The sequence below is a fragment of the Archocentrus centrarchus genome, chromosome 8, assembly GCF_007364275.1.
Source record: "Archocentrus centrarchus isolate MPI-CPG fArcCen1 chromosome 8, fArcCen1, whole genome shotgun sequence".
NCBI classification, from domain to species: domain Eukaryota; kingdom Metazoa; phylum Chordata; class Actinopteri; order Cichliformes; family Cichlidae; genus Archocentrus; species Archocentrus centrarchus.
Genome location: NC_044353.1, coordinates 27,824,798 through 27,851,886, shown reverse-complemented (window position 1 = coordinate 27,851,886; position 27,089 = coordinate 27,824,798). Strand labels below are relative to the sequence as shown.

General features: G+C 40.4%; 1 protein-coding gene across 1 annotated transcript; it reads right to left on the bottom strand.

The window, feature by feature from the left end:
* Positions 1-794: 794 nt before the first annotated feature.
* On the bottom strand, positions 795-18,302 carry LOC115784584 (flocculation protein FLO11). The gene is made up of 13 exons (XM_030735866.1): positions 18,140-18,302; positions 7,600-9,528; positions 7,150-7,332; positions 6,828-6,926; positions 6,639-6,748; positions 6,493-6,551; positions 6,275-6,405; positions 6,043-6,177; positions 5,405-5,447; positions 5,210-5,247; positions 3,411-3,498; positions 2,955-3,153; positions 795-1,764 (listed from the first exon to the last, which is right to left on the bottom strand). The coding sequence occupies exons 1-13, from the start codon at positions 18,174-18,176 to the stop codon at positions 1,636-1,638; spliced, it is 3,180 nt and encodes a 1,059-aa protein (XP_030591726.1). The 5' UTR covers positions 18,177-18,302; the 3' UTR covers positions 795-1,635.
* Between the last annotated feature and the right edge of the window lie 8,787 nt (positions 18,303-27,089).

Here is a 27,089-nt window from a genome sequence, read left to right as displayed (position 1 = left end):
TAAATGTTTAATTTTGCATATGATTTTTCAAACAAGAGAACGGGGGCTATTTGATGGTTGATATCAAGAATACAAAAACACTTGAACAACATCAGCTGAAAAAACAGGAAAGGGAAGAAAAGATGAAGACAGAAAATAATTATTCACCAGAACTCAGCAGAATGTATCTGAGAAAATGTTATGGAGAAGTTCTCTTTATTATTACTTTGTTTTTTTATATTTGTGGTTTTATTTACTGTGTTTTTATTTATGTCCACACTGATGCATCTGCTGTAAATTACTCATTCTCATGTCTCAGTGCCAACTGTGGACTGGAGGCAATAATATGTTTTCCGGTTGTCTGTCCCTTCCTTGTGAACACGATTTCTCGGGAATGCCTCGAGGGAATTTAATGGTTCAAATATGAATTTGGACTTGAGGACAAACAAAGCAGATTTTGATTATTAAAGTGCCGACCTTTCTCAGAGGCTGCACATAAATGTATGTAAAATGCAGAAATTACCACAAAGCAAAGACGAGAAAACGTGGCATGTGACGTGTGGAAGAAGTTACTAATGGAGTCAAATAGATCCCAAAGATTAAAGTCCTCTTGAACAACAGTCAGTTCACTGGAATTAATTCCAACTAACTGACTCTAAAATTTAAACTGGCCCGTGTTTAAAACAAAAAAAATTCCACTGTGCACCAAACACCCCAAACAAAATGTTTAAAATGTGTTAGTGATAGATTTGGGCAGTTACATTGACCGCATGCATGAATGATGAAAACCAAGTCTGTCAGTCTGCTTAAATTAATTTATTTCCACTGGATATGCACGCACAGTCTTGCCAAGAGATCTTATTATTTACAAAAACTTACACTTATAAAACAGTGCATTCTCTCAAAAGCACAAAGATAAATATATTATTTATAGAGAATCTTAAAAAAAAAAAAAAAATGTTTACAAGTGATTTTTGGCACATCCAAAAAAGCAGACAGGCTTTTTCAACAGCTTAGCGCAATGTTTCCTATTCATCAAACAGACTATTAAAAAGGCACATTTTGCAAGTGCAGCTTCAACAAATACAGACTGCTACAACATAAATCCCTTTAAATACAGCCAACCAGGGATCCAGCCCCTTTAGTCATTCAAGATTTGCTTAAAAAAAAAAATTATATCCTTTGAGAGAAACAGCAAGAAGCCCATAAGAAGCCCACATTCAATTTACCATCGATTTATAGAAAAACTAATGGTAACCTTAGTGTTCACTTTAGTGCAATTAGCAAAATAAGAGGCTTCATTTTAAAATTTTATTGAATGATTTTATCAAAGCATAAAAAAGAGACAAAAGAAATACAAAGCCAATTGTGCTGTTATTAAAACTCTGTTATAGTAAATGTAATGTGCAACAGTGACACCTACTGGCCGTAACCATTAAGAGCAGACATGATACACAAATGAATCTTTGGTAACCAGTTTCATCCATCCGACCATCCTTTGTGAGTCATCATTAATTCAAATAAGCTCAGAAGGTAAAGTGTCTCTATGAATAACTCTTCTCAGGATATGCATCTGTAGTCCCAGAGTTTCAAACCAGTGACTGTGTTTTGAAACCATCTTCCTCCTTCATTTGAAGATTTTAGTGTTTTTTAGTTTCAGTTTTTCTTCTCATCTCCTGGTAAGAAGTAAGGATTTTCATGACCTTGAACCAGATATGAGTACCGCGACGTGTTTTTACCTTTGAAGGTCTTCATTGCTTCTGGGTTGAGATCATATGATCCCGACTGCAAGATCAGTAGACGCAGGGAGCGTGTTAGTTTCGTGAAGAAACAGGGACTTCACACATTTGCACACTTTTACCCACAAAAGTCAAACACACATACAAAAGTAACCCTAGTCACCAGTGTAAGCTGAAAAAATTATTCATCACTTCTCCCAAAAATATTGTCTGATGAATTTCTTTGAACTTGCTACATTTAATGTGAAGATGAAAGCACATGACTGAGAAATCCCTGTTTAAACTCCCCATCACCCAGAAAAACCATCACCTTATTCTCACTCTGGCCTGTCTAAATTATCAGCAGGGGGTACCAAAGCAAGAAGAATCTAAAAGCAAAGCCATGCCTTACCTTTGTCCATCCTTTCAGCTTCAGCTGAAACCCCTAAAGCAACACACTGGGAGTCAGGCAAAGCAGGGAGCATGGCAGGGGGCTACATGCTAGCACTGTATTTACACTCTGGATGATTAGGTTAAACATATGGATATTCATAGGATTTAAAATGCATCATCAAAGCATCTGATTTATCTGAGAAGCGATGCAAGAACGGCATATCCCAAGTTAGTACAGATGTGTTCATTTGCAGGTCAAAAAAAAGGTCTAGTCTAGCTAAATCTGTCAGAAAACAAGATGTACCCACACACTGGGGTGGCTATGGCTCAGGAAGTAGAGGGGGGTCGTCTACTAATTGCTTACAATTTAGTAGATTGATCCCTGACTCTTCCAGCGTGTGTGTCAAAATATCCTTGGGCAAGATACTGAACCCCAAGCCCCCCCCCGATGCATCTGTGTGAGTGTTTGAATGTTAAAAGTGCTGAGCCATAGAAAAAAAGCATGTGAATGAGCCCTGTAGTGAGAAAAGTGTCATTTCACTTTCTATTTACATCACAATGTAGTCACTGAACAGATGTTGACATAAATTATTAGCCAAAACATTTAAAAACTGTTTTTTTTCTATTCAATTTAGCCTGAATTTAACCTAGATTTAGATTTTTTTTTTTTTTTTAACCTGCAAATCCATGTTTACTGAGTGGGTTAATAAGCAGATGCAATCTAGATGCAAGATGATATGGCAACTGAACCATCTAAAAACTGATTTCATTTGTAATCAACAATATGCAGGACTGTGAGTCTGAGGATTCGAGGCAAATAACTGAGACGACTGAGACGGCAGAGAAACAACAGCGGTAACTCACCAATCCATTGGTTTGATGCTTTTTGTCCACCAGGGCATTCTGACTGCCCCCTTCTGTCATCTCTATAGGAGCTCCATCCCACTTAGTGGTGGCTCGGGGGATGGGCATGATGCCAGGAGGCCAAGGCTGGTTTGAGTCTTCTGTTGAGTAAGGGCTGCTGGTGATGCCTTGCTTCTTCTTCTTCTTTGAGCATGTTCTCCTACAGACAATAGAGAACGTGTGACTGCTGCTTTTTTTATGTTTCTTTATTTTTAATTCAAATGATGAACTCTATTGCTTAATTATTATTATTATTAAGGCCATTCATTTTACAAATGAAGCAACCCATAATTACATGGGTAAGTGGAGTTGCAAGATGCAGAACCACTGCATTATCTTTCAGTATAAATGACAGTATAAATCAGTACATATGAGCTGGTCATGTTGGGGGATAGAAGTGATCTTTAATATTCTCACCAGCAGCAGTATATGAGCAAAGCCAGGACAAGGATGAGTAGAATTCCTCCCAGTACACAGGAGATGACCACCACTGCAAGCAGGGCCGCTGTAAAGACACAATTGCAAACACAGAGTTTTGAAAATCAGTACACAGAGTAGTGGTCTCTGCCCGTTTTTTTATTTGTTGTACTCCCAGTGCATCACCATCGTTTATCTACTGTGCAAAGCTTTTATCACTAACGACTGATTTACTATTGCAGCCATTCAACTTCTCCTTTAAATACAGTCCTGTGCATAAGTATTTGACCTCTTTTTTTAAAATATGTTTGTCACACTTATATGTTTCAGATCATCAAGCAAAATTTAATATTGGACAAAGATAACCCGAGTAAATACAAATGTGTTTCGGATTATTGTCCTGCTCCATAATCAAAGTGGGCCTGAGCTTCAGGGCATGAACTTTTTTTTTCAGGTAGAGAGCAGAATTCAGCAAAGCAGGCCCACCCATCACACTATCACCGCCATGTTTGGCTGATGTTCTTTTTATGAAATGCTGTGTTGGTTTTACGCCAGATGTAACGGGACTCAAACCTCCCAAAAAAGTTTAACTTATGTCTCGTCAGTCCACAGAATATTTTCCCAAAAGTCTTGGGGGATCATCAAGATGTGTTCTTTTTGGTCAGCACTGGGGTGGCTGTAGCTCAGTAGGTAGAGCAGGTCACCTACTGATCAGAAGGTCAGCGGTTTGATTCCTGGCTACTCCAGGCTACATGCCAATGTATCCTTGGGCAAGATACTTAACCCCAAGTTGCTCTCCGACCGTCCTGTGTGTATGAATGTGTGTGAATGATAGTTAATTAAAAAGCACTTAGCTTAGCAAACATGGAAGTGCTTGTATGAATGGGAGTGCATGGGTGAATGTAAACATGTTGTAATAGCACTTTGAGTGCTCATACTGAGTAGAAAAGCGCTATATAAGAGCTAGTCCAATTACCATTTACCACTGGTTTTCACCTTGGAACTCGCCCATGGGCGCCATTTTTGCCCAGTCTCTTAACTGAGTCAAGTGAGCCCTTTAGATGTTGCTCTGGGAGTAATTTTGGTAGCCCGGCCACTCTGGTTCACCACTGTTCCAAGTTTTCTCCATTTGTGGATAATGGCTCTCACTGTGGTTTGCTGGAATCCCAAAGTCTTAGAAATGCCTTAGTCTGGCCTCTCCAGACTGACAGATGTTAATGACTTTGTTTCTCATCAGTTCTTCAGTTTCTTTAGATCATGGCATGATGTGTTGCTTTTTGAAAGCTTTTAGCCCACTTCGCCTCGTTAGACAGGTTCTATTTAAGTGACTTTTTGATTCAGCAGGTCTGGCAGTAATCAGGCCCTGGGCGTGGCTAGTGAAACTGAACTTAGCTTTTCAAAATATTTGGTTAATTCATGATTTAACAAAGCAGGCAGTCACTTTTTTTTATGTAGGACCAGGTAGATTTGGATAATATTAAAATTTGTTTGATGATCGGAAACTGTAAGCATGTCAAATACATAAAAAAAGAAAAAGGAAATCAGGAAGAGGCAAATACTTTTTCACAGAACTATATTTTACAAAGTAACTTTCGGGCTGTCTATGTCTGCTGCTTTAAGATAACTGATTTTTTCAGCTCAAACATATTTAAAGCCTCTCAGGTCTTTAAACCTTTCCACATACATTTGTGGCTATTTCAGAAGTACCTACTCAGGTACTTAAACTCTTAGTTAGGAATCACTGACATAATGTGCAGTCCATACGAGCATTTTTCCTTTGTAATAGTGATGTTACTCACAGTCATTGCAGTTGAATCCAGCATACCCAAATGGACATCTGAAAGAAAGCACAGAGATATTCACATTTCAACACTGCCTGGAACCATGATGGTGGAGTTCAACAATGAATCCACACGGGGGAGCCACTTCTTAACACTGTCCATGTTTGCAAACATGCAAAACCTGTAAGCAGAATTTAAAATGTGTGTACTTACGGTTCGCAAATATTTTTCACTGCCCTTTGCCCACTTGGACATGCTACAAAAAAAAAACAAGAAGGACAAAACAGTAATTTTATGCTGTCCTTAAGAGAGTAACTGTATGCTGCATTTGTCTGAAGCTTAAGGTCTTATTCTTTAACAGTATTTCCTATAGCTGATCTCCTTGGTCACAACCCTACACACAGAGGCAAAGCTGCAATTCTTCCATGTTTCCAGGGTAACATTGCTGTTAAAAAGAAATAAATTAGAGAGATAAATGAAGGAAGTGTCAGGGGTCGGCACGGAGAAAAGACCGCAGCTCTTGACCTTGTACGTGAGTCTCACTCCCTGTTGATTCTCCTTCTCATTCCCACACAGGCTTTTTTTTTTGCGAGGATTAGAAGGTTTTGTTACAGTTCTCTTGACTGTAGACAAGCTCGGAAAATTTCACTTGAGCTTAGTCTTAAACACTGCAGGTGGTCAATTTAAATGGTCTGTACATGAAGCTTTAATAATGTATAAGATCACTGCAGCAGAACATTGTAAAGATTAAAAAAAATACATAAAAGAGTTGACGTAAATACAGCTCATTTATACCCAACACGAGTCTGGATTAAGGATAAAAATAAAGAAAACTAACTAGTCACTTTTACCTTTGCAGCTAGTGGTCAAGTACACAGTGGAGATGTAGCCCTCTTTACAGGAACATGTTGGCTGGCTAGTTATAATGCTGCATACTGTAGTGGACACATCACAAGGTAAAGGGATCTGCTCACACAGGTTTGTACCTAAAAAGGAGCAAGGACAGAACAGATGTATAAATTATGTGGCTTGTGACTCAGAGATGTCATTAATAAACTTGTATATTATGCAGTCAGTATTAACCTGTAAATGTAGCTTGAGACAGCAGTCCACTGGAGTTGGCTATAGCATCCTTTAAGGCTTCATCAACAGACTCTTGATTGGCAGTGTTGTCACCAAAAATATTATTTATAGTTGCTTTCACGCTTCCTGGTCTAGAAAATCAGCCACAGATGTAAGGCACATTTTATAACATGTGGGATCATGTCTTTGTCTAGCAGGAAAAGCAAAAATGTACTCACTCAAGTTGCACAACATCAGACTGTATATACCCTGGCATCTTCTTGAGAATGCCACTAAGCTGTGAAACAGAATAAACACAGTTTACCTATTAAGTTGTCCTATTAATTCTAGAGCTATCCAACATAGTCCTGACCTCACAACCTACCACTGCTGAAATATTGGCTGCTGCCAGCTGGAATATGCTCGAGGACCTGTTGAGCATTTCATCTTGAAATTGCAAGGAGGTGATATGAAGCTGGCCTGGGAACACTTGGGCTGAGTGACAAACAGGAGCAAAGAATATAAGATGACAGATTCAGTGTTAACACTCATTTACAATCTTTTATGTTCTTACCAGGTACACAACGTCCATTCAGCAGGTATGTACCCGAGAGACACTGGCAAGTGCCATTAAGACAGACGCTTCCAGGTGGACATGGGACGGTAGGACACACTGACAAGCAATAAAAGAAAAATTATCCACTAAACAAATGGAATTCATTTTTTTAAGGTATATTTATTTTGCTAATCATGAAATATCATAAAAATATCATATATTTTGGCCACCTGGAGGTAGCAGAAAGAAGTTGTGAACACAAAACAGCAATGACAGCAAATTTACACTTGCTGAATCACATCTCAAAAAGACATTAAGCACTTTGGAGAAAGGTGCAAACCTATGACTGGACTCAGCGTGGGGATGGGTGGGGCTGCGGTGGTGGAGCTGCTGATCGTGACCTGGGTTGACTGCAAGGTAGTGACAGTGGCGGTGGAAGGGTTGGTGATAGGAGTGGCAGTTGTCATGCCACTAGCATCAGGTGAAAGAGTTGTAGTCATGGTTACTGCAGTGTGAACAGTTACTGTGTCATCAAAAAAAGAGAAATAATCAGACAAGGGACATTTAAATAGAGAATACACTGATATGACTATTAAAATATGGTACTGTGTAAATATGCACAAAGCATACTTATTAAACACAATATCTTACTTTAACCTACATCTCAAATTATGCACTTGTAGACTCATTAAATATTGGATGGACTGCCTTGAACATTCTTCTCACTTGCATGTTATAGTATATTATGTACAAGAACACACATCAAAATGTATTGTGCTGTTAGTATTACCTCCTGAGCTTGCTGTTGAGGGACTAAGGGTGGTGACAGCAGAAGAAGCTGGAGATGATGCAGAGGAAGCTGAGGGTGATGCAGAGGAAGCTGAGGGTGATGCAGAGGAAGCTGGAGGTGATGCAGAGGAAGCTGGAGGTGATGCCGAGGACGCTGGAGGTGATGCAGAGGAAGCTGGAGGTGATGCAGAGGAAGCTGGAGGTGATGCCGAGGACGCTGGAGGTGATGCAGAGGAAGCTGGAGGTGATGCAGAGGACGCTGGAGGTGATGCAGAGGAAGCTGGAGGTGATGCCGAGGACGCTGGAGGTGATGCCGAGGATGCTGGAGGTGATGCAGAGGATGCTGGAGGTGATGCAGAGGAAGCTGAGGGTGATGCCGAGGATGCTGGAGGTGATGCAGAGGAAGTTGGAGATGATGCAGAGGAAGCTGAGGGTGATGCAGAGGACGATGAGGGTGATTCCGAGGATGCTGGAGATGATGCAGAGGAAGCTGAGGGTGATGCAGAGGACGCTGGAGATGATGCAGAGGAAGCTGAAGGTGATGCAGAGGATGCTGAGGGTGATGCAGAGGAGGCTGGAGGTGATGCAGAGGAAGCTGAAGGTGATGCAGAGGATGCTGAGGTTGATGCAGAGGATGCTGAGGGTGATGCAGAGGATGCTGAGGGTGATGCAGAGGAAGCTGAGGGTGATGCAGAGGAGGCTGAGGGTGATGCAGAGGATGCTGGAGATGATGCAGAGGAAGCTGAGGGTGATGCAGAGGACGCTGGAGATGATGCAGTGGAAGCTAAAGGTGATGCAGAGGATGCTGAGGGTGATGCAGAGGAAGATGAGGGTGATGCAGAGGATGCTGAGGGTAATGCAGAGGAAGCTGAGGGTGATGCAGAGGAAGCTGGAGGTGATCCCGAGGAAGCTGGAGATGATGCAGCGGAAGCTGAGGGTGGTGCAGAGGAAGCTGAAGATGATGCAGAGGATGCTGGAGGTGATGCTGAGGAAGCTGGAGGTGATGCAGAGGAAGCTGAGGGTGATGCAGAGGAAGCTGAGGGTGATGCAGAGGAAGCTGGAGGTGATGCCGAGGAAGCTGGAGATGATGCAGAGGAAGATGGAGGTGATGCAGAGGAAGCTGAGGGTGGTGCAGAGGAAGCTGAAGATGGTGTAGAGGACACTGGAGGTGATGCAGAGGAAGCTGGAGATGATGCAGAGGACACTGGAGGTGATGCAGAGGAAGCTGAGGGTGATGCAGAGGATGCTGGGGGTGATTCAGATGAAGTTGGAGGTGATGCAGAGGAAGCTGAGGGTGATGCAGAGGAAGCTGAGGATGATGCAGAAGAAGCTGGAGGTAATGAAGAGGACGCTGAAGGTGATGCCGAGGAAGCTGGAGATGATGCTGAGGAAGCAGGAGTTGATGAAGAGGATGCTGAAGGCGATGTCGAGGAATCTGAAGGTGATGATGAGGATGCTGGAGGTGATGCCGAGGACACTGGAGGTGATGCCGAGGACACTGGAGGTGATGCTGAGGAATCTGAAGGTGATGATGAGGAAGCTGGAGGTGATGCCGAGGAAGCTGGAGGTGATGCCGAGGAAGCTGGAGGTGATGCCGAGGACACTGGAGGTGATCCCGAGGACACTGGAGGTGATGTCGAGGACACTGGAGGTGATGCCGAGGAATCTGAAGGTGATGCTGAGGAAGCTGGAGGTGATGCTGAGGAAGCTGGAGGTGATGCTGAGGAAGCTGGAGGTGATGCTGAGGAAGCTGGAGGTGATGCAGAGGAAGCTGGGCTGGAGGTGGTTACGTCACCGTCCGCTGTAACTTTGCTGCTGACGAGGTTTGTATTAGATTCTGCTGTAGCATTTTCTCTTGGTGTAGTCACTTCTGAAGAAGCTGTCAAAGTGTTGTATGTGGGGGTAGTGCCTGGATCTGATGTTGTCACTCCTAGAGTGAAAACGGAAGCACAAAAATAAGCAGCTTATCGCCTTCTGTGATGCTAGCCCCAGGAAAAAGAAAAATTAAAGATAGGCATATATAAGGTTTGAAAATCTTTGTACACGTACATACACATAAAGGTTTTGCCAAAATTTATAATGCCAAACTTGTATGTCTGACAGAAAATATCCTCTCCTGTTTTAATCAATCTCGCATGCAGTGGAGCAAATTGTTATGCATGGTATACATTCCTCCTGCCTAGTAGCTTCATCTTTAACATCCTTTGTCCAATTTATCCACTATCAATCCTGTGTACATGTCCAAACCATCTCAGGCCTGCCTCTAAACCACTCAACCTGAGATGTCCCTCTGATAACCTCATTTCTAATCCCGATCATCCTGGTCACTCTCAATAAAAATTTTAACATCTTTTTTTTAGTGCAACTGGCTTAGGATAGAATAGAATAGAATAGAATAGAATAGAATAGAATAGAATAGAATAGAATAGAATAGAATAGAATAGAATAGAATGCCTTTATTGTCATTATACAGGATATACAATGAAACTGGAGGGCCACTCCTGTTCAGTGCCATGCAGTCGTAGCAATCGTAGCAAGCCAGGTAGAGACTATTTTTTTAACTAGTATTTGCTAAATAATCCTACTGTAAATCACACAATGAGAGCAAACCTAAACAGTAAAGATGACATGACTGTATGTTATTGCAAAGGTGACCCTCTTACTTTGGTGGAAAATGAGATTAAGCTGTAATTACATAAGGTTGTGTCTTAAATAAACATTTAATACACAGCGTGTACAAAAGTTGACATTAACTCTGCAGATAAGAACCACTGTCAATGGGCTGCATTCTATTCGTGCACTGTGTTGTTGTGATGCCTGTTCTCATTTAGCCTGCTCCCACTCTTTACTCTGTGTTTAGAGCAGAACAGAGGAAGCCAGAGGGCAGCTTGAAGAGCGGTACAAACAGTAGGAGGTCTTTAATAATGGCTTACCGTGTTTACCTCAGTTCCTCATCTGTATGCACTAAATGATTACATTCAAAGTGTGTTCTTTCAGCAGCCAGAGAAAGGAGATAGGCTGCTGCCAGGAGTCAGACGGGTGGACAGATTAAACAAATAGTTTTCAACAGTGGTGAAAAAAATTAAGACTAATATCAGATCCTGAGCTTGATTTGATTATCTTCTGCGTGTACAAGGCCACTGTGTGACCTAATGTCTTTATCACTTGGTAACCAAGACTCATTAGAGATGAAAAACCAGAGGCTCTACAGGCCCTGTGACAACAGCCGTTTATGGATATTATGTGTTTAATGGGCACACACCTATACCCACCTTCAAAAGTTATGTACTGGGTGACTAAAATAAAACATTAAGCAATCAACTGTAACGATAAGGAAGTAAAAAAAATTATGGAACTGTCACAGATAACCTATTCGGTAAAGCAAAGGAGTGGCAGAATTAGATATTAATATATGAAGCAACACAGCATTAGATCACTGCTGTGAAACACGTATCAATTTGTGCCTGGGTCTTCTAGATTAATACTTAAATACATCTGACTAATCTTACTGAATAACCAGAGATTGAGATTAATGGAAAACCTCTTAAATCTGATCCAGCCAGCTCGGCTTTGATTATTCCGTTACATTCTCAGTGACAATTTAGGAGAACAAAGTGTGTTTTCATGAACCACTGAGGTGAACGCTGAATATTTAACTTTGCACATCGTTCTTGCATACCTTTGAAATCTCTACAATTTGATATGCTCAACTTTTATCAGCCTTTATCAAAAATAATCATAGTTTAGGCACTATTTTTGAATTCTTCCTGCTTTGCCGAAACAGCCTGTTTCAGAAGAACACATCATCCTGTCAGGTGTGCGTGACTCCACTACAGCAGAGAGCTGAGCTACTGTCACTGCCAACAGCAGGTGTATTTGTGTTCTGATTCAAGGCACTGGAAATCCTTAATATTTTAATAGCAGTGCCAGCATTTAGCACACATCATTAATCAACACACTGTCACATTTAGAGCCATAAATAAGAGGAGATATGGTCTTAGCTGTACTTTCTGCTAATGTTCCCAAGTAAACACGCTTTGCTACAAATATTCTTGGATGAGCTGCAGTAACTTTGGAGTATAATATATAATTTAAAATAAGGAACTAAAGTCATTCCTATCATCAGAGCTAATTGGCAAACAAAGGTGTGCTAACCCAACAAATGGAACAAGGTGAGCAGCGACACATTACCACAGCCTGGTGACTGTCTCATAGAGGCCTTCATTAGCCATGGCTAAAGTTGGGCCTTTTAATACAGCAGTCCACATCAATTTTCAAGCCAACTGCAAATGACCATTAGAGGAACTGCGGTGTCTTTATTTTTCACCCCAAGAGGCTGCTGCTTGTTGCTAGTGAGCTAACATTACTTAGCTATCAACTTATATCACTTAGCTATCGGTGGTTATTAGTTTCAGGGTCAATGGGGTCAGGTTTCTGGGGTCTCTAATCATCTCTAATCCTAACTTATTTCAAATGGCAGTTTCATTCACCTCCTACTGACACCATAAGCTGCTGAGGAGAAACATATAGGTGCGATGTAGCCACTATGCACGAATGACAAAGTTACGGGAAGTATGTTCATATGCAATGGCATACTTACAGTTATAAACAAATGGTTCTTTACTGGATCTGATTTAATAACTATGTGGCACTTTGGCCGAGCAAAACTGGAACAATAACTCAGGCAGTGAAAGCCAAAAAGAAAAAAAGAAACAGTAAGTCTATGGAAGATATTATTTACAAACATTGATGTGGCAATAGCTAAATAAATTCCAGATTTAATTACCGAGACATGAAAGCCTTTGCCAGTTTGAGGATTAGTTGCAGATAAATGTCTTAGCAGCAGTAAAGAGTAATTAAATTCAGTGGTCGACTTTAGTAGCACTTTAAAGTAGGGCTGTACTGATTGTGAAATTCTAGGTCAATACAGATATTTAAGTTCAGCAGAAACTGGCTTTACAGTGTTTATACATATACAATATGTTTATTTTATATTTATTGCATATGTGTGACACAGGCTTTACAGTGTCATATGCAATAAATCTGTATTTTGTACACAGATACTTACAGGCTCCATATAGCCTTCAGATGCAATTATCATGGTGAGACAGAGCTCTGTCTCAGCTTATCTCTTGCTTGCAGCTTAAGACTTGGAAAGAGACTAAAACCGAGATCTAGGAAAGGTAATATCTAATGAAGGTTGCTGATACACTGAGGTGCTTTGGCTATGTATCCAAAGGCAGATTAGAGAATCTTATGGTCACTTCATGAAACATATCGTGTGTTTATAGACTCTAGGGAAGTAACAGGGCGTCAGAGATAAGAACATGTATGCTATGATTAATGCAAACAAATACAATGGTTCTCTTTTTGCCATCATTTTCATATTACTGTTTGTTTAATGCTGGTTCCTTGTTTCCATTTACATGGAAATGTCAGCTCGAAAAGTCCATACAAAACAGTAAGTTTCTATGACGTCCTAGCTGCAGACTGGCAGAACAATAGCTATCAAATTGTGCCCCTACTTCACCACAGACCACGTCAATACTATACTACATGTTAGCAGCCCAAGGCCTTTATTTTTCAATTAGCAAGTTACCATACTGGAAAAGATTACAAAACCCAAGAGACAATCCAAACAGACAATCAGTCTGCAGTATTATTGAAAGAACAGAGTAATTAAGAGCACACTCTGTGTTGCAAGTCTAACAGGCAGCCTTGTCTCTAAGGATTTAGCCTACAGCCGGATAATCCCCTGCAGATATAAAAGAGATGACTGGGACAGGCAGGGTGACAAGTGGGTCTAAGGTCGGCCTGTGAACAGGATATGGACAAGAAGGTCTGACTTTGCACCAATTCCAATAAGGATGTCTGACAAACTATCACAGGAAGCCGCCCCTCCACCTTTATCTTTGCTTTTATTTCTCAATGCAGAAATCAAATAAGTGCAATGTGGGAGTGTATCTGTTGTCAAGGAGATGTTTACTTCCAGCTGTTGAAGCTTGACCAGACTTTAAATCGCTAAGAGAGACTGAGCGAGACTTTGGCACTGTTTCAGCTCGGGGCTGTACTTCAGTGACACGGTTCTGTGAAGTACCTGCTCATGAACTGACTGTCAGATCCTGTTCCCCAAACACACATCCTTAACTTCCTCTTTGCTGCCACTCCCAGATGATGTATGCTCATTAGTACCAATAACACTGGGTGAAGGCCAGTAAACTCTAGAAGGAGCAGTACAGAAACTGCAGACAAAGAATCTCCTCTTTTCTGTGTTGCTATGAAACTGTTCATTCAGTTCATTAGCGCAAAGTGCGTTCTTGAAATAATTCTCTATTATGTCCAGCAGCACAGAGGAGGACACAGCTGATCAAAGACTGCACACAAAGCAGGAGATGAACTGACAGGTTGTGACCCAACAGCCAGGAAGAGCCTGAGGCCAGAAGGCAGGATCTCATTAAGGAGAAAGAGTCATGCAGAGGGCTGACCAATAGTGTGTGTGTGTGTGTGTGTGTGGTGGTCGTATTTCAGAAATCATCAAATATGACATCTGAAACATGCTGTTCTAACGCAAAAAGCTGGAAGCATACTGGACAACAGCTCATAGCTAATTACACTTTGGGTCCCTTTGCAGGCTAATGAGACCTAACATGTCTTACGCACTGATTTATGACCTCCTAGTACTTAAAGGCACTCATTCACGTGTTTTAAATGTCACGGAGCACTGACAGATACACACACAGGTCAGTTTCTTGCAGTGTCCACAGATGGGTAAAACCAGGCCTGAGGAAGGCAACATCAAAGCAACACAGCTGATACCACTTGAGCAGGAGTGTCCTCACAGGACACAGAGATACCTTTAATATTCATTAACCAACAGTCAATCATGCAGCTCACTGTCTCATGTTCACAGTCCTGATAAGAGGACACACACAGATGCCTCATACACTGAAGTCATTAGTTAGTTATATGTATAAAACATGTATATACACAGAGCTGCTAAAATTAGCAAACCAACCAATAAATTAACAGCCAACATTTTAGTAGTTTTATTGGTAGAGATGTATAACTGTAGTAGTTAAAGCTTGGTGTCCCTAACACACTGGCAACTGAGTGCCTAAATCATAGAAGGGCAAATGCGTGCCAAATAGTTTTGCTGACATCAGGTAATGAAAAGAACTGTGCCCCCAAATGCAAAAGCTGCAGCAATTTTTTTAATTCTCAAATTTGATTTGATTGGGATCATTAAGGCCTCAGTTTCACAGGTCTGGAGTCGTTGACCCCTTGGCAACCACAGGTTGATAGAAAAAAAAGTGGATTCCCTGACGGCTTGACAAGTGGTTGCTGGCAGTTGATGTGAAATTGGTTGCTAAAGCCTCAGTCACACAGGCTTAGGATGCTAAGGAGAAATCTGGAGTCTCCAACTGGTTGGCAGATGGTTGCTAGAGGTTGCTGGCAATCACTCTGTGAACTGATCGCAAAGAGGTATACAGCGCTGCACCAAAAACCTTCTTAGGATTACTTTGGTCCATAGCAGATTGCCACAGTTGCCCATAGTTTGTATAGAAGACGCTGCCAATGACAGGGAGTAGTTGGGGAGTGTTTGCAAACAAGCTGTCATCTTCCACATATATTACAGGTGACCTGGTAGTGACCTCACAAGGAGGTTCTTACTGCAGCTCCCTCTTTGCAACCAAGTTCACCTAGCGACAGCTGGCAACCTCCAGCAACCACTCACAAAACAGTCAAGGTATATGCATTTTTCATGGCAATCACAGCACTGCCTGGGCCTGTGTGATTGAGGCCTAAAACAAACAGCTATGGGTCATCAATAAGAAGATAAATACGTTTTTTTTTGTGTATTTTATTATATGGATTCTCATATAAGCTTCACCTCAGCCAAAACAATGGCTCTTCCTGCTGCTTGATGCCTGACACTCACATGTACAGGCCATCGGACTCACAGACAAATCTATTGCAGGGTAGGAGTAAAATAAATTAATGAACCTGACCTAATATATAATCTGAGTTTCTATTCATTCCAGCTGATTATGTCACACTCTAGTCTTTTCTTTGGTCTCTTGCTCATCAGACAGTCCAATGTAAGTGTATTCACAAAAAGAAGAGGCAGACAGAAATGAGTTTTCTATTCTCTGTATGTGAGCAAACAGAGCTCTTTTGCTGCAACTTGGGGGTAACAGATGGCTCCCTGGAGCAAGAGCTCACTTGCAGGGCCTCTGCACATATCATATCCAATTAAAGCTCCGCCAGCACATGCTTTCCAATTACAGAGTGAGATTTACTGCCCTGAAGCAGGTCTAATCCAGCAGGATACAGCAGGGACACTGCAACAGCGGGAGAAAAGAAGGAGAAGAAACAGCAGCAGAAACGTGATGAGAAGGGAATATATGGGTGCCAACAGGTATCATGGTGTGAAATGAGGAAGGTAAGCAGATAGTGACATAGATAAGCAAGCTTAACAGGGCAGAACATTAACTATTACTCAGAAGCAAAGAGGAACTCATGGAAACTGTGTTGTTTGATGACTTATGTGAAAGTTAGCACAATTAATTGCTGAAAAAGCAGGGTCAGCAATGTGTGAGTGAGCAACAAGTAACATGGCCTAAAATTTAACTGCAGAAGCTCAGTAAAAGAACTTTCACATCTGTTCCTTAACTCCTGAGTCTGCCATGGTCTGCCAATGACCTAATGATGACTGGCCAGCAAACACGACACGTGGAGCAGACAAGACACAGCACATGGTGTGAGAGGAAGGAGTAGCAGCGAGAGGAGAGACGGGCACTAAATCTGCTCTTCTATGTGCTTTCTCATAGGGGGGTGGCTCGAAAAAAATGAGGCGCCAGCTTCAGAGAAGGAGGAGCTCAAGCTTCAGGAGGTCTTTTCATCTGGAGTCTTTACTGCTGCTTCAGCCACACACCCCAAAGGGCATCGGCTCTCCCTGCCTCCCTCTGTCTCTGTTTAGCTACATTACTATACAAGTAAACACATGACAAAAAAAATAGAAACACGTAGCCCGCAGGCTTCAAGCAAGACACCAGCACATGACAAGGACAATTATGCTCAGTCCTCATATGGGGAGCTTAAAACACAAAGATCCACTTCAGAATGAGCCAAAATAATAGAAAGACAGATGGATTTGACTGCAATTAAGTTTAGTCACAAAGGATCTAGTGGAGACTTTCTCAAAATTCCTCAAACAGCTTCACCACAGTTTGGAGGGTGCACAGAGTAAACTTTGTGTGTGGAGTGTGTTGCGCTTCAGGGGGCCGCCTGTTGTTTGAGCGATGCCTTCTTGCTGGCCACCCCCAGAGAGCTTTGAGTCAGTTCCCCCCCCCCCCCCCCCCCCCCCATGAAAGTGTAGTTAAAAAACAAAAAGTTGAGTGTGCAGTACTTACTGAGGACAAGTCACATGATTTGATTATAGTATACCCAAGAAAAAGATTTCCATTACAACAAATTTTAAGTTAAATGCACCTTAATTTGGCAAATTTAATATTAAACAAAGTCACTATAAATGGCCTTAAATTCTTTATAAAGTACTACAGAGAGTTCACAGTTACTGCACAAGCAGACTTTTTGTATAACAATGCTGAACATGACCATGAGTCATTAATCACCAGTCTCAGTCATAATAGCCTGTTAATAGCTAAACATTTACACTTTTCCTGGCCACACAAGCACTAGAAACTACATTACTCATCCAGAAAACTCAAAGTCTAACCAGAACATAACTGAAGTAATGACACTATTAAGGATTTAAAGCTTAAAATTAACTGTCCCATGACTGTTCTGTACTTAAAAAATCAAATTATTAAACAAGTACAGAGAATTATGTTCCTCCTGACTCAATATAAGCAGCCTAACTAGAAACTAGCATAATAATAATAATAATTTAGAAAGAGAAGCATCCTGTTAAGTAGCTGCAATGTTGTGTAATTTAACAGTATGTATATGTTACTAGGATATTTTTATGATTTACTGTAGTCCAAATATTGTATGGTTCAGCTCATAGTTACAGCTAATAATAATAAATTCACGATTGTATCCGTCTTTTTGTGACAACATTTTTTTTGGTATTTTGTATTTTTATGTAAAATATCTAACTAAAATTGTGCATATTGCGTTTTTTAAAAATCCATTTCTTTCGATGGATAATACCCATGTAAGGAAAAAGGGAGATTTCTTCTTGTTAGAAATAAGTGAAATATATTTGAAAAGTTCATTTAAAAGATGGCAATATTTACTTTGAACCTTTGTACATGTACAACATATAAGTCTGGAAGCTAGATTTATCGAATTTTAATATTGCTGCTGCTGATGATGGTGGGGCTTGTACGGATTAAAGTACAATTTGCAATATTTTACTATGTAGTATTTTAAATAATTTGTACCGAAATTACTTAAGAACAAATAATACTTCCTTGGTCACAGTTTAAGGCTACACATGGAGATTAAAACCTAACTACAGAACAATGAGCAGTAACTACACAGAGTCTAATAGTGTGGAAGTAATCTTCACTCACCAAAGAGAAATACCACAAGCAGACAACTGAGAAACATCTTTACGGTGTTCTAAGACTTTATGAAGCGGTTCTTCTGAGAGATCTAGCCGGTTATGAAGTTCGTTCCCCGCAGGCGTAACGGTGTATAACGGTTCAGTTCAGACCTTGTGTCCTTTAGGCTGCTACAGGTGGCTCAGACTGGCAGCCGCGGACTCTGACACGGTTAAAAGCTTTAGCCCCTCCTCTGATTGGCCGCCTTCCCCGTCACTTAGCATTACTGTACTGGCACTGCACGGCTCTGCCTCCACCCATGGACCAGGGCTTTGGTCATAAATCTGCTATCAACAACACAGGAGGAGGCTACTGTACAATACAAGTCTAATTTTAGCTCAGTGAGTATGTAAAGGTTCAGAAGCATTTAGTGCCTTATCCAAGAACGAATGGGCAGTGTCGCAATGATAATGCATCAGACTTACATGCTCACAATGACGATGTTAATTAGGGCTACTCCCTTAGAGTCGCTGATACAAATCCTCAGATTCAGTTATTTTCCACTGCGGGTGTGCTTGTTTCAGTTTAGTAGTGTTTCAGTTATTTTCAGATTTCATTAGTTTCAGTATTGTCATAGGGGTTTCTTTTATAATGAGAGGGTATCATTTCAGCAAGTTTTTTTTTTTTTTTAATTTTCGTTTAGCTTAACACGTGTGAAAAATTCCCGTTTGCAAGTATATATATATATATATATATATATATATATATATATATATATATATATATATATATATATATATATATATATAAACTGTATGTAATATTTAGACCTTGCTGAAGTCATAAAATGATTTATCCACAGATTTATACACTCTCCGGCCACTTTGTTAGATACACCTGTTCATTTGCTTGTTAACACAAATATCTAATCAGCCAATCACATGGTAGCTACTCAGTTCATTTAACCATGGCAAGGCATGTTAGAAGGATCTGCTGACGTTTAAGAATGTGAACGAAAGGTGACAGTGGGGGAAATAATTGTTTGATGCCCTGCTGAATTTGTAATTTTGCTCACAAAGAAATGAACAGTCTCAAATTTTTATGGCAGTTTCATTTTAATGGAAAGAATATCAACCAAAAGTCCAGGAAAAACACATAAAAGTCATAAACTGATTTGTGTGTCATTGAGTGAAACAGGTATTTGAGTATTTTACAAACCAGACAGAATTCTGCCTCCCACAAATTGGCTGTGTGCCACACAAATTACAATCAGTCAATTACAGATATTCCTGATCTCAACTTGTTATGTGTATAAAACACACCTGCCCACAGAATCAGTTTCTTCCATTCTAACCTCTTCACCTCCATGGGAAAGACCAAAGGGCTGTCAAAGGATGTCAGGGGTAATCCAGATTTATTTATGATTATGAAGCACATTTAAAACAACAAAGCTGACCAAAGTGTAGGACATAAAACAAAGGGTAACCCAATAAAATAAAAAATACACCATACACACAGAGACATGCATACACCAATAACTATATCCAAGAAATCACTAAAATATGAACGATAGTACAACAGCCTAAATACTTTAGCTCTCACTCCGGGTTGAAAGCCAAAGAATAAAAGTGAGTTTTAAGGCGTACTTTTAAAATGTGCAAGGTGGTTATCCCATAGTTTAGGGGCCGTGGCTGAGAAAGCTCGTTCCCCGCTGTTCTTAAGTCTAGTTTTTCAAACACAGAGGAGTGAGCTGGTCAGCAGATCTCACCGATCTTGAGGGAACATGAGGTGTTAAGAGATCAGCAAGAAATGATGGGGCCAATCCTTTAAGGGATTTAAAAACATACAATAAAATATTAAAATCAATCCTAAAATGCACAGGAAGCCAGAATAGGGGAGATATGCTCTGTCCTGCGAGTTCTGGTAAGAAGGTGAGCAGTGGCATTTTGGACCAATTGAAGGCGTGAAAGGGAGGCCTGATTTACACTAGCATAAAGAGCGATACAATAGTCAAGTCAAGACAAGACTGTGGGCCTGCACAAGGCTGGAAAGGTGTGATTATCTGGAAATGGAAGAAGTATAACTTGACATCAATCGCCCTCAGTCTGGAGCTCCATGTAAGCTCTTGCTTTATGGGGTGAAGATGGTCATGAGAAATCCCTCCTGAGATGTTTGGAAATCTGGTGACCAACTACAAAAAATGTCTTCCTCCTGTGCTTGCCAACAAGGGTTTCTCCACCAAGTACCCAGTCATGTTTTGCTTGGGGATCAAATACTTATTTCACTCAATGACAGGAAGATCAATTTTAACTTTCATGTAAGGTGTTTTTTCTGGATTTTTGGTTGATATTCTGTCTCTCACCATTAAAAAGAAACTACCCTAACAACTAGAAACTGTTCTTCTTCTTCTTTTTTTTTTTTGTAAGTGAGCAAACTTACAAATTCAGCAGGGGATCAAATAATTATTACTGGCATAAACAACATGAAGGCATAGACCCATCGTGCCTCGCATCAACAGCTGAGGCTAGTAGCAGTGGTAAAATGATGTGAGGAATATTTTCTTGGCACACTTTGGGCCCCTTAGTACCAACTGAACATTGTTTAAATGCCACAGCCTACCTGAGTATTGTTGCCATCATTTTATGGCCATGGTGTATCATCTTCTGATGGCTGCTTCCAACAGGAAGTTCAAATTATCTCAAATTAGTTTCTTGAACATGACAATGAGTTCACTGTATTCAAATGGCCTCTACAGTCATCAGTCTTGGATGTGTCACCAACAAATCAGCAGCAACCGTTATGATGCTATCATGTCAATATGAACCAAAATCTCTTAGGAAGGTTTTCAGCACTTTGTTGAATTCATGCCACAAAGAGCTAAGAAAGTTCTGAAAGCAAAAGAACTGCCTTTTTCTGGCACCAAAACAGCCCCATAGTGAATATTTGTGACAGTATATTAGTCCTTCCAATAGTTCTGCAAATATATAACACAAAGTGCACAAATACTGTGTGAACTTCAGGATGGAACTGGTGGAAAACTCAGCCCTCTAAAGTCATTCATCCTTGACACGATGGTGCAAAATGTCCATCCAGTAGTTTGGAGATATTTCATGGTGGGCTGATGGACCAACATTACCAGAGCCATGAAACAGAAGGAATGAAGTCACCGTGTACTCACTGAAACCTGTACTCAACACATGCAAGATAACAATAATACACACCAAAGAAATTCCACTTATATCTAACTTATTTTATCATCCAGTTATAAATTGTTCTGGCAATCAATGTGACTCAATGACCCACCCACAATGCAAATATTAAGCTGTCTCTTCACAGCCTCACTGAATGCTTCCATAAAAAGAGCAAGCCTTATCTCCTAATAAGAATGACAGTATGTGAAAGCCAAAGGTACTTCAGCTGCAAACATTCACCTCACAAATGGATTTCATGAGGTATTTTAAATGTATACAAATTTTCCCCAAATGCTTTGGTACAGTTCCTTTTCTAATGTGATACTCCTCTAATGTCTTTGTCCTCTCATTGAGAAGCTCTGCCTCACATTTACTTCAGCCGGTTTGGATCAGACTCTGGCCTCCGCGGCCTCATCAAGCACTGGACCGGGATCGGGGATCGGGTCATGTTGACTTTGAAAAGAATGGGAGTTCTGTGATCTCACTGGCAAACAAGTAATTTGAAACTAGCGCATGAGACGGTGTGACGGGATGTACAGGATAAATCTGAATGTGAGGTGTGTTCAGCATTCTGCTTTGTGGGCAGTGTTGGTTCTTGATGTGTTGTTGTTGTTTATTTCTTTTGATATTTTTAGCTTTTCTTTAAAAAGCCCCATTGTCCAAGAATTAGAACACAAGGGTACAGACTCATTTGGATGAAAACAAACTCTTTCCTTCATGCTGTTATGCACTTCAAAATGGGTTCGACCATTCAGGCCAAATTGATCCTGTCAGGATATGAAAAGAAGAGATGGCTGTACAGCGTTCTATTATATTTGCAGTTGTTACATAACCACTGAAAAAATCCAATGAAGCTAGTAAACAAAACAAGGAATTTTGGCCAGACCTTTGTTAATTTTCTTGAAGTTAAAGGCCTAAAAAGTTTACTTCGCTAAATTACAAACTTTTATTACTATTTCCTTTTTTTTTCAGCTCTACATTGAAAACAACTCATTTGAAGCAAAGAAAATGTTTGGCATGGAGAGATCATTTGGAAGTGTATTATAGTGCTTACTGATTAAGAGAGGAGAAGTATCTTTATGGAGTCAAACAAAGGCAGGAGACAAGGCAGGATCCCCTAGAGTCTAGGCCCAGGGAGCAGTGTAGGATAGCTTTTAAATGAAAGGGCTGAGACTCTCTGGATATCCCAGAGAATGAGGTAGAGATGGAGACAGAAAAAAATATACGAGTAAACAACTTCACCACTTCCACATGCATTTACCAAAAAAAAAAAGAAAAAAAGAAAAGAAACAGCCAGAAAACATAAAAACAAACAAGATGCAGCGTACTGAGCTCTCAGTGCCATCATAAAGCTCAGCAATGTATGTCTGGAAACAATGTTGCAATCAAAAATGATGAGAAAAGAACAGTCATCCAGATTGAAACATAGATTCCTGTTGTCTTCTGCTGATAAAATGACTGACTTCTTAAATACGAGAAAGAACAGGTCACTGTAACCATGATTCTTTTTGAATATACAGTAAATATCTGTTTAATTGAGCAGTGATTTCTGTGACTGTGGATACATTTAATCATGTGCAATCCTTAACAGGGGTGGTTCATGTAATGACTACAAATAACACAGTCATATCGTTCTGATTTCCACAGATGTGTAATTCAAATATCAACTAATTAAGAGTCTTGATCAACAAACCCTGTTTAGTAGGTTCTTCAGAATATTTTTAGTGGCTAATTGACCCTCTAAAGGCCTCTGTGCCAGAAGCAACATAATTAGCCAGTTGACATGTCTCTAATAAAATGCTCAATTGAGTGAAAGCACTTTCCAGGGAGCCTGTAAATTCAGATTTATCAGTAAATGTTCTCCTTTTCCAAAACCATGTTTCCATAGTTCTGTCACAGAAACTCCAAAACTCTGCTAACTTTTAATGGCTAAAAATAGCTACAAAAATCCCAGTTTAACATTTACACAGAGGGCTGGAACAGCCTGACCTTTGTCGTTCATAGCTACCGGTGGTTTTCACACCTCACGACCTCAAGGTCACGATGATAACTGTATTTACGGGCGTGATAAAAGTGATCATTGTTGGTTTATTGCCATTTTTTAATCTTCTCTTCTGGAAGTGAGGCAAGAGAGTGCATTGTCATTGGTTTATTATACCAGTAAAGTGATTTTACACTTAGGTAATTGTGAAAGACACACACAAGAGATCAACTGTAAAGTTTAAAAAGATTCCTTAAGTTTCACTCTTAAGTTTCACAGAAGGAGCAGTTTATTTTTTACTGTAGCTGTGAAGAGTGGCTGATGGATGCTCTCATTTCAGTTATTAGACTAGTGAGTGCGTAGCACTGCTAATGTTCATATCAGCAGTTTATATGAACATATTCAAACGGTTATAACCCTTTGTTGAGGCAGCAGTTTTGTTCTGCAGCCTCGATACGTGAAATTGTTAAACTCAGAAGTTGCTTTTATCTGATGCTGATGTGGTTAATATTTCTCACTGAAACTAAAACATTTTTCAGGTCAAGTCACATTCTCCCACTTCCCATCCTTCATGTTGCCACTGCGCGGCTCATATGGCTCTGCTCTCGAACACTCCCCAATGAGCGCTGTAACAAATATCCAGCAGTGCTCGAACACGTTCGTCTCGACGGCCTCAATCTTATCTCATGCAAATAATCACAGGCATTGCAACATTTTCCAGTACCTTGTGTTAATTTTCAACCTGGCAGCCATGAGCAGCCTTTCAGAAGTGACACAAATGTATCTTATTTCAGGGTTGGGTTCTGGGAAGAGTTGTACCGCTCTTTATACTGCACAAGGGCTTTTTTTCTTCCATTTTCTGGTCGGCGATTTCCTCTGGTGTTCCCCGAAAGGAAGAAATTGTCAGCCTTTAATTGTGTGTGTGCATTAATCAGGTTTCATTTCTATATTATGTCTGATGCAAATGATCAAAACTGAGACTTTACTGAAGCACAAAGGCTGAAGAAGCAATCAGATCATTTACATAGTAAACTGGCTATTTACTGCATACATACAATATAGATTTCAATATTATTTGACCTTTAAATGTATAGGAGTAGACATTTATGGTAGTACAACATGAAAGTCAAGTAAACTTTACTGCAGAAGTGTACTTAAGTGGTTCTTCGTGTGTGTTAATGTCAACATATCAACGTGCTCATAATATCAGCGCTAACATGCTGATGTTTACCGTGTGCGCCCTCTTAGTTTAGTGTTAGCATGTCAACATTTAAAGAGTCAGATGGGGACATGAATTTGTGAGATATGCTGCACTTCATATCCATTCATTAAAGAATCTTTTTTTTTTTTTTTAACTCGAGTTTAACAGTGTAGGAGCCCAATCTAAAAGCAGTTCCATGTGTTTCAATGAAAAAAAGAGTGCTGCTGTCAAAAAGCAGGACACGGCCAGCACCATGACGTAACCCCCCCAAAAGGAAGTTTATCCATCTTCTTCAAAGGTTGACCAGTTGTTCCTCTTTATGTGGGATTGTATTTTTTTTTTTTTCCAAATCCCTCCTCAGCCTGTCCCACATTTTGAGTTTCTCTAGTTTACAAACATCAGCCTCACAAGAAACAATCTGTGGACATTTGCTGATCTGTGGACGCGTCCTTACTGAAACCCAAAGATGTTGATGCAGCACTTTCACCACTTATAGAAAAAGTGGATATACAAGTGTACAAAGAAAACTGCATCAGACCATAAAAACATCCAGCCTGTTTGTCCTTCACAAAATAAATTGCAAACCTGTACAGTGAGTGTGTGTTTCGTGTGATGCTGGACATGAAACAGAGGGCCTGGCTGCTACAGTAACTCTTTAAAACTCACTCCCTCTCTTTATTGCTCTAATTCCTCATACGCTATCTCACTAAGTACACAACCCAATAGGCGGCCATTTCTCAGCTCTACAGATAAGAACATCATGCACGTCACTCTCACATTCACCCTGCCAATAAACCTGCATCCTCTGAAAGCAGGAGTACAGAGGTCACAGGCTGTTTGGCACCCCTCCCACAGGGTTAACTCAGCATCTGTTGTTGTGTGTTCAGCCAAATGAAACACTGACATTCATCTCAGGGAAGACGCTGTAGGGTACTTGTTTATCCAAACAGCACAATTTCCTTGCTAATAAAATTTCATCACTTCTGGCCAAACCTTTTTTGCTTCAATATTTATGTCTTTCATTCAGCAATGTGTACAATTCAGTATCAATAGTGACTCACAAAGTTCTAGCATCCAGCGGTCATGTTTTATTTGTGGTTACAGGAACACAGTCTAGTTCACCTTTCAGTACAAGGAAGCGGTTTAATTCCCCACACAGGTATTCAGAGGGAAATGACAAGTATCACGTTGTCTGGGGCAAAGTTATACCCAGCGGAGCCAGCCCCTGGAATCTGTTTACTGCCACAAAAGCAGGCAATCATGAATATAGTATCATTTGAGCATCTCAGTAACCCAATCTAGGTATTTATACAGCGAGGTATGATTGAAGAAAAAAAAACACATTACATCAAAGTTATAAATTGGATCATCAACAGGGGATCAAATTAATTATTTCCTGCACTGTAGTTTGATTGTTTGTGGTATAAAAAAAAAAAAGAAGCAGCAGCAGCTGTGAAAAAATGTTTTTGGGTGGGATAGTTAATTTAATGACATTCAGTTGGATATAGCATATAAGTTACCACACACCGGAAAGCCCCATCATGTTGATTTGGAAAAATGCAGCAGTAAAACGATTACCGAATGATGACCCGAAGAATAGATTTATATTTGTTTAACTGGGACTTATCACGTTCTTCCTTATTTTGTGTCATATATGCTCACCAGCTTTGTTAGTTATACCTGTTCAGCTCCTTGTTACCACAAATGTGTAATCAGCCATGGAAGCAACTCAGTGGATTTAGGCATGTAGACAAGGTCAAAACGACTTACATAAGTTCAAACAAAGCATCAGAAAGGAGAAGAAAGGTGATTAAAGTGACTTTAAGAGTGGCAGGGTTGTTGGTGCCAGATAAGCTGGTGCGAATATTTCACAAACTGCTGAGCTGCTGGGATTTTCCTGCACAGCCATTTCTGGACTTACGGAGAATGGTTTGAAAAAGAGAAAATATCCAGTGAGCAGCTGTTTCCTGGGAGAAAATGCCTTGTTGATGTCTGAGGTCAGAGGAGAATGGCCCGACTGCTTCAAGCTGACAGGAAGCCAACAGCAACACTAGTTACAGCCAAGGTATGCAAAAGAGCATCTCTGAACCCACACCGAGTCTTAGAAATGTGAAGTTTGTGGCACACAATTTACTTTAAATTGCACGAAATCTAACGCCAAAAAAACCCATCATGTCTTGTGCCTGTTGTGGTTGTGATGGTTGCTACAAGCAGTGCTTACTTTTTGGAGGGGGAGATGTTATCAGAATGAGTGAGTATCCGCACTTTGCATGGAGGGCTCAAAGTTGTGAACGCAGTGTCAAAACTCTGTCCTAAAACTCTTCACTCAGTCCTCATGCTGAGTGTTTAGAGGTACTCAGCGTAGGATTTTTCTTAAAAAAAAGCTGTGATCGAGTGGAACTCATTTCCTCCTCCCTCTTTAGGATTTCTGTGACTGCAGTAAAATTCCCTCCATCCATTGCTTCTCGCTGCTGAAGTAAAAATTGATCCTAAAGGCTGCAATACAGCAAAGGACATCACTAATTATACAGAACCGTAAATAGAGAACTTATATAAATCTCTAAGAAAACAACTCAAGTTTGTTTGTGCATTTAACAGGCGTTTGTT

What these genes read in the sequence shown, in the direction of transcription:
- LOC115784584 (XM_030735866.1), bottom strand. Translation starts at nt 18,176, where the DNA reads ATGTTTCTCAGTTGTCTGCTTGTGGTATTTCTCTTTG. An exon ending in CACGCTGAGTCCAGTCATAG is followed by an intron (nt 6,927 to 7,149) that starts GTTTGCACCTTT and finishes ATTGCTTGTCAG; the next exon opens with TGTGTCCTACCGTCCCATGT. An exon ending in GAATGGACGTTGTGTACCTG is followed by an intron (nt 6,749 to 6,827) that starts GTAAGAACATAA and finishes TTTGTCACTCAG; the next exon opens with CCCAAGTGTTCCCAGGCCAG.